Genomic DNA, 8,083 nt, shown 5'->3' with positions numbered 1-8,083 from the left:
GCGGTTTCTGTTATTGATAGAAAGTTCTACTTATTGGCCTATAGTCATTAGTCATAGGGAAGCAAATTTTTTTCTTCTTCGTTAGGTATTCGACTTCCAAATCGAATTTGGGCTTCCACAAAACTCCAACCATGCTAAATTAAGAAATTTTTAAACGAATTATAAGTTGCCAAGTGTCCTCACGAAAACACTCGTTTCACAAAACTCAAAAAAGGCTTATGTCATCCAATAGGAAGTGAGGATTTCCTCACCGTTCGACGTGGAAGCTTTATTTGTCTAGGCCTTTAAGTTTTTAGATATGGACCAATCTGGAGAGACATCGACTGCAAAATATATGCACCTTTTCCTATCCAAGTTCCACCATTGTGAACAAGCCATTGAAATGGTAGAATTGGAGGGAAATTTCATGGGTTTTGATTGGTAACCGGTATTCTAAAAACGTGTTTTGTGACTGAAACTTAGAAGTACATGGAATTTAATCGGAGTTACATAAGTTCTATAAAGACAACTCGGATTTAGAATACGATAAATAACAGACTCGAAATCTACATGAGAGACAAACATGAAATTTCTATGCAAATAGAAAAATGTTACATTGAAAAAATAAAGAAAATAATCTAAACTTTCGATTTTTCTTTTTTAGGAATTCATTACCTCAAATTAATGGCATGTTAATGGGTGTACTTTTACATAGCCAAAAAAGAGAAGAAAAAGGAGTTGTGTTTTCTATCTACTGAAAATTTATCATCTAAGAACAACCTTCAATTTGCTCTCAACCTCTTCTCTGACGTTGAACTGCGGCAGGACGCAAAGGTAAGTTTCCAAAAGAACAGTATAGAAACAAGAGTATTAAAGGGTTTGTCGTAAGACTAGTATGAAGCAATTCTTATATCAATTTTTACCTGCAATTGATTTATTTCCTCGTCTGTCAGAGAACGTTCCATAGATCTGTATGCGATTCTATAACAGTGACTTGTCATCCCTTTCTTGTTTGTGAAATTATCAATCAATTGAACCTATCACAAGTTGCAAAATTTATAGTTTTAGTTACGAACAACAAATTTGCTTATAAAATAGAAGTAATGTATCTTTGTTACTATCCAGTATCGACAGTTAATCAATTCGCTACTGTAATATTGTTAATATGCAACGACATTACCTCCTCTGCCAGATCCCCAGCAACTGCTCTTACAATTTCGCATAAATTGTTCTCAGTGAACGAGTCACTGATCCAGAAACTCATATCTTTATAGCAAGGAGGAAACTGCATAAGAGGAATCAAATAAAGTTCAGAATGTATAAACTATTTTAGGTCTCTTTGAGTACTTACTAATCTGTGTACAGGAACTTTACTGTGTTTACATGTGAATCAATATAAAGCTTGTAATAACAACATGACACTACATAGTGTAACCTTCTTTCAATTCATTTGTCCCTTGTTTCTATAGCACTAGTGTCAAACTTTCTCAGTAAATCATAAAGCAAGAAACAAGTTTCGATTAGAGTTCAATCGTACTTCAAGATTCTAGCTCAGGATAAACTTAAACTATCGTCCCATAATGCAAAATTTAGCTTTCCAGCCCTAGGCGGGACTGAACGTATGAATCATCCATGGAAAAATCTTATCAATCCGTAACTGAAGTGTGCTGATGGTCATGGACCCTACCTTTGAAAAAGGCTTGAACTTGACTCCAAGCTGCCCTTTTGAGAACTGCACATAAGTTGCATAGAAGTAGCTTTAGAACATCTCAAATTAGAGTGTTAAATAAAAATAACTGCTGAAGTCACACAAAATGGCAAATATGAGTAACCGAGTTGAAAAATATAATTGCTAATATCTTCAAACTAAGTATGTACTATGTAATACCTGTGACGTGAACCGCTCGTCAGAAGTCCAGAACAGCCTTATGTCAGGTATCTCAAAAAGAACCATTGCAAGCCGTTCGAGCCCCAGTCCAAAGGCCCATGCAACCTTATCCACGTTACCACTTCTTTTTAAAATCTCCTGCTCAGTCACCCCACAACCCAAAACCTCCAACCATTTCTCCTGAGAAAGAAAATGGACAGAGCTTTGATGAATTGTAACATATTTCATCAAGTATATGCACTCAACATGGATCATAAGTATCCATTAGACAGGTACAATCTGAGGAAACGGAAAAGATGGAAGAGAAATGGCATATGGAATTGAACTCATTGAAGAAAAGATGGAAGATAAATGGCATATACAATTTACAATGGAACACAAATGAGTTTGATTAACTAAAAGAAAAAGATAAGCACAAATAATCTAGTCACTGCCAAGCAGATTGCTCAAGAAATGTGACCCAGCAAAAAGAAAAGAAAAACTGAAACAAATGTTGCTCTGTTCTCAAAAAATTTTTGAACACACTCCCCCTACTCTTCTCCAAAACAGCCTGAAACAGGTGTTTTATGGAAGGCCTGAAAAGAACTGCCTCTTTCCTATTCGGTTGTTGGTTACCCTTTCACTCAAGGAAGAACCGTGGTTGCGCCGAAGCTTCAAAATAAGTTGCCGTATGGTGTTACCATACGTATGGAAATGGAGATGGACATATATACACCATGGCACAGCCAAATAATAAGTAAACTAAAATAAAATCTGACTTAATAAAATGTTGGAAATTTTGGTAAAAATTAACCAATATAATCAATGTAATTATCTAACTACTATAAGTAATATTTTGAATGTTAAAGTTAAAGTTTCAAATATATGATGCAAATGAATTTTGATTAGCATTTGAGTTGTGCCATGGTTCACATTTGTGTATATCCTAGAAAAATTAGCAGTATTTTTATGTATACAGCCGTTTCCACATATCGTGAATTTTCGGAATTGCCGTATTGGACACACGGACACGTCTCCGTATGGGACACTCATTTCCGTTACCGTGCAACCCCGTGAAGAACAGATATACAACCTAATTATTTGACATTTGGAAAACTTCCTACTCCTTGCTTCTTCTTTCTTTCTTTTGTTTTCTTTAAGTCTCTTGCATATGGCTTAAATGGTTACACAACAATAAGGAAAAATGATAAACAGGAAATAAAGCTGCTCGACGATGCTTGCTAACGATCACAAGGAATCCATTACTTGAAACTATAGCATTTTCCATTTAAATAGGTTTACTTTTAAGAATATGTAATGCATTTGATTAGGTGCTTGTATACGAAATTTATATGATAGGTTCAGCAACAAACCTGAAAAAATATCTCGAGTTCAAATGATGGCTCCGTAAATGGAAAGTAAGTATCCACCCAGCGCATTTCTACTGCACCTGTACGATTTAACAGAGCCAGGGTGATTCATGAAACCTATCATGCTATAATTACTAATCTAGAATTCTGTACAGGACATCTATTTTCAGGTTTGGAAGAACAACTAGATAAGGTTACAGTCCCGGTTTACCAAATAAATGGCGTGCCAAACCCTCGAGGCACTTTTTGAGGTCCTCAGCTGCATAAGTCGTGCCATCTTTGCCAGATGCTTCCCACTCATCGGGAGAGAAAACACGAACCCCTTCCATCTGCACAGTCGAGATACTAACTCAACAGGTAAAAGAAGTAAAACCAAATTAAACTTGGACGAACTATTAAATGATGCAAGGAGCAGTTCAAATTAGGAAATAAATAAGAACCTGATGGAAAACAGGGTAATGAGTAGAGTCAATAGAATCCCTACGGTAAACATCTCCAGTTACAAGGAAATGAGTGTGACCGTTCCTCAACAACTCTGCCTGGTGAGCACTTGTATGACATCTCAAGACAGTTTGAGCATCAATATAGTACGTATCATTGTAACTCCTGCTTACATGATCAGCGGGAACCAACACATCATCGAAGTTCTGCAAGACAAGCAGCTTAAGTGATAAAAATGAACATAGTATTTAACATTGCCAAGAGGATGCTACAAATCAAACTTCTGTTTTAAGTCCTCCGAGTATAGCTATTCCTAAGTTTTTGCCTTGGGATGAAAAAGTCCAGTTAATAGTAAAACCAAAAGCTAATCATTTTATGTCCACAACAAGTCTCACTTGTGCCATATATCACAAACTAACTACGGTGGAGACCAGAACCATCTTATTGCAAGTTAATGCATAGAAGTACAGCATCAATAGAAGTGTAAGAACCAAAAAAAAAAAAAAAACGACGTGGTACCTCTTTGGCAGAAACTATTGGGCATAGATCGTCGAATTTAACAAACTTCCCAGAGTAATTCGTGTCGAAATAACTGTGAATTGCATTCTTCAAGATCCCAAGTGGGTGTTTATCCCTCTTGTGTAGTTGCAAACCAAGTTTTGTATATATCGAATCAGGAACATTGTTTGTTGGATCATCCTTCACCACATCTACCATACAACACACACAAACACAAAATAAAAACATAATTGTATTTCAATTCAGGCATTTCCACAAACATGCCTACTGCATTATCCATACTGATGAATTGATCTTCCAATCTACATAACTTTGCAATTTTGAGATATGGGTTTTACTTACCATCCTTATCAATAGTCACTCCACCAATTTCTAATGCATAAACCACTGGTTTCGATCTCGCGGAAGAAGAAGATAAAGAACGAAATGACGAGGATACATTAAATCCTCCTAGAAATTGACTTTGTTTTAGTAGCGATGGTATACAGAGAGTTGAATGATGAGTATTAGTTAATGTTACTGCCATGTTCATCTTGAATTGGTAAGTGGAAATTCCTCTAGTGCCTGTCTGTATAAAGATCTTCATCTGCAAAAGGAAAAGAAAGAAAATTTAAAGCTCAAAAAAGTGGTACAAAATGGGGTTTTTGAGGATAACGGTTTCTAGTGTAAAAGAGAGACTGACCTTGTTTGATTAGGGTTTTGGAGATGAAGAACAGAGGGGTTAAGGAGTGGAGAGGATGAAGATGAGGAGGTTGAAGGGATGAAAATGGACACCGAGGATCACTGGATCAGGTCAATTGTTAGTGAAGCTTGTTTGAAGTTTTCATGGGCCTTGGGCTAACATCTTTGCACCTACTGACTTAATTTGCTTGAATAAAAAACCTGTTTTGAGGCATACTAAATGATGATACCATCTAAGGTATGCTTATAAGGAGTGTCCTAGCCGTGATGAAATTACTAGGTTATCCTTCAACTAATTAAAAACCTAAACTAAAACTAATTAAAATCAGTTCAATCTTTCTTCTTCTCATCTCCCGCAGCCGAACTATTCCCTACATAAACGATGAAATTTCTTTCCGTCGCCGATTAACCATACAAATCAAGCAAGTTCTCAAAAAAAGTAAAGAGCTAATCCAATTGAGCGACGTTGGAAAGCGAAATCCAAATCTCGATTACTCTCCAATTATATTAGAAGATATTTCCTACAAACCCATCTTGTTTTTCATTGTTTTTACATCGTTTGATCGATAAAATAGGATTTCTTAGATGAAATTAGTGTTTTCAGAAGGGGGTTCGGCTGAGAAATTAAAGCCGAACCTAGCTTTGTTCTTCGTTTTTTGTTTTTCAGAAGATCAGTTCGGCTGATCTGGGAATATCAATTTTAAGCCGAACATAAGCTATAGTTTCGGGAAACATTATGTTCGGCTAATTCGACTTTGCTAGGTTTTCAGACGAACCTTTGACTTGGCTAAGTTATTGAATTCATTGAAGCTCGTCTGATTCGACTTCACCTATGTGTTCAGCCGAACCTTATGATAACTTTTTTCTTAGAAGTCGCACTACAAGGTTCGGCTGAACATAAGTTAGCCGAACATTTCTCTGAAACTAATCATTTTCATTAATCCAGGAGGTTCGGCTGAAATCTATAGTAATACGAATCAGCCGAACCACACATATATATTTACAAAACCCTAAGGTTCGGCTGTAGACTAGGAGCCGAACTGTTTTTCACGCCAAGTTCTGCTTCTAAAATAGCAGTCGAACCTAATGTTGAATTCCGAAATTTTTTGTAAACATTCAATTTTGTAAGAAAGAAAAAAAAAGATACTCCTTCATCATTTGGAATCACCCATTTTGAATCACAATAATCTCAAAAACTTAGTTTTCCTTTTTTCTTCTTCCTCCTTTGATTTCTCTACTAATATAACATTAGCAACTTAACTTAATCAATGAATTAACATTACTAATAAATCATAGTCATTAACATTTAATTATTATTTTTAGAACTAACTAAATAGGAGTATACTTGCCATTATTAAAAATGGGTGGATAAGGGGTGATGGTCTTTTTTATCTAGTGACCCTATTTTGTCACCATTTGGTATGCCTCAAAAAAATCAGTATGCCTCAAAATAGGTTTCTTGAATAAAGCTGACGCAGTCATTTGTTTCCATATTATGTCGTAGAGGACCGCCCAGGGGTGAGCATTTTTAACCGTAATCCGCAGATTTAATTGGGACCAGCCGTATTTTGAAAAGATGAGGGTACCCAAATATACCTCAATCTAAAACTTTTTCACCAACAAGTCCTTTCTCTGAAAGTGATTGTCTATGAACTTAGTCGAGACAGTACGACTAATCGGTTCACACTTCGTGTGATCGTCTATGGATACGAGATCGAGAAAATAAGACAACAAGATAACTTGTGTGATTGACTATGGATATAAGATCGAGACAATGCAACAACGAAGTATGTTTACTTGATAAATGGTTCGGACTTAACCAAACACAATATGGTTACTATCAAGCAAATAGGAATTAATGTTTGTGTAATTTACTTTAAATTATAATAACAACAACTGACACAACAAGATTTTGTTAAGGAGGAAACCGCAAATGCAGAAAAACCCCGGGACCTTGTCCAGAATTGGGTCCAAGTAACTAAACATATGGTTCACCTAGTTCCATATGTATTCCCTCGCCTCCAACTTGTAATAAGTCACGTAATTGGAACAATTCCTTTGGTTCGTATTTCAAACAGTAAAGGAATAACAAATCTGTTTGGTAACAACTCTTTTCAACCAAGTGATATGAGTTCGACAAAAGGCTCTTCCGTTTATCCCAATAAACTCCTTTCTCAGGTCCTTAGATCTATCTAATAACAACTACCAAAGTAATTGTCAAGATTTTGCAATCAATACTTTGAATCACAAAGAATTGTATTGATGTTGATCTACTCGACTAATGATCCAATCTACCACAAGGATAAACCGATTATAGTTGGATCCTCTTTAACCGAAACAAGTATTGTGCACACCAAAGATTATGAACCCAAATCAGAAATCTTCTTCGTCTTCAAATCTTCTTAGATCTTCAATAAACACCTGCATACAATCAACTTGAATCTCTTGTGATCAATCACACACAGAACGGAGTCTGTTAACAATGGATTATCACAAGACGTCTTCAGATATACAAACAGTCTAAAGATCCCCGTCGAAACTTCGATCTAGTTTGAGTGAATCTTATATCAGATGAGAATATTCTCAAGCATAAACAAACTAGGTGCAATCAAAGTTCAACAGCTGTTAGTCAATCAAATTAATCTAAAACTAATAATAAACCTCAATTTTCTAGTTTCCCACCAACGGTACTAATAAAGTTTCTCAATCCCAAAGAAGTCTTTAAACCGAGCGGCCGTAAGGGATTTTGCCTAATTAGGTTACTTTCCTCTCCGAATAGGCGGATCCACCAGTAGCAACACAACTAGGTAGTTTTTCTGGCTCTGAGGATTAGTTTTCTCGAAATGCAAACTTTGATATTTATAGACCAATGAAATTTGGACACCAAGGAATTTCCAAAACCGAAAATATTCTCAAGATATGCAATATATTTCCAAATTCGGTTTCCATAATTTCTGGAAATGCTTTGTCCAAATATTGACCGAAATCTCTTAGAAAATCTCCAACTAGTAAATGCACATTACTAATTTTCATTTTCCAAAAATAAAATTAAAAACCTTAATTAAAAGACTCCTAATTTATTTTTGATCCGGGATTTTCCTTTAGATATTAAGGAATATCTTTGAACAATAAAAGATAAGCGTTATTGCACATGTTCAAAGTATGTCGACATCTTAACTTAGTAAATCATCTTTCATATTTACTATCTTGGAATCGATTTGCCACA

The 8,083-nt window shown here is 35.6% G+C and overlaps 1 protein-coding gene across 1 annotated transcript; it reads right to left on the bottom strand.

The window, feature by feature from the left end:
* Window positions 1–499: 499 nt before the first annotated feature.
* Window positions 500–5,015, bottom strand: LOC113328422 (phenylalanine--tRNA ligase, chloroplastic/mitochondrial-like). The gene is made up of 11 exons (XM_026575535.1): window positions 4,859–5,015; window positions 4,519–4,762; window positions 4,177–4,367; window positions 3,657–3,863; window positions 3,428–3,545; window positions 3,220–3,296; window positions 1,868–2,047; window positions 1,667–1,711; window positions 1,160–1,264; window positions 903–1,016; window positions 500–795 (listed from the first exon to the last, which is right to left on the bottom strand). The coding sequence occupies exons 2-11, from the start codon at window positions 4,760–4,762 to the stop codon at window positions 745–747; spliced, it is 1,332 nt and encodes a 443-aa protein (XP_026431320.1). The 5' UTR covers window positions 4,859–5,015; the 3' UTR covers window positions 500–744.
* Window positions 5,016–8,083: the final 3,068 nt, after the last annotated feature.

Source organism: Papaver somniferum, unplaced genomic scaffold (genome assembly GCF_003573695.1).
Source record: "Papaver somniferum cultivar HN1 unplaced genomic scaffold, ASM357369v1 unplaced-scaffold_107, whole genome shotgun sequence".
Taxonomy (NCBI): Eukaryota; Viridiplantae; Streptophyta; class Magnoliopsida; order Ranunculales; family Papaveraceae; genus Papaver; species Papaver somniferum.
The sequence above is the reverse complement of the archived record's forward strand: the minus strand, read 5'-3'. Positions and strand labels throughout refer to the sequence as shown.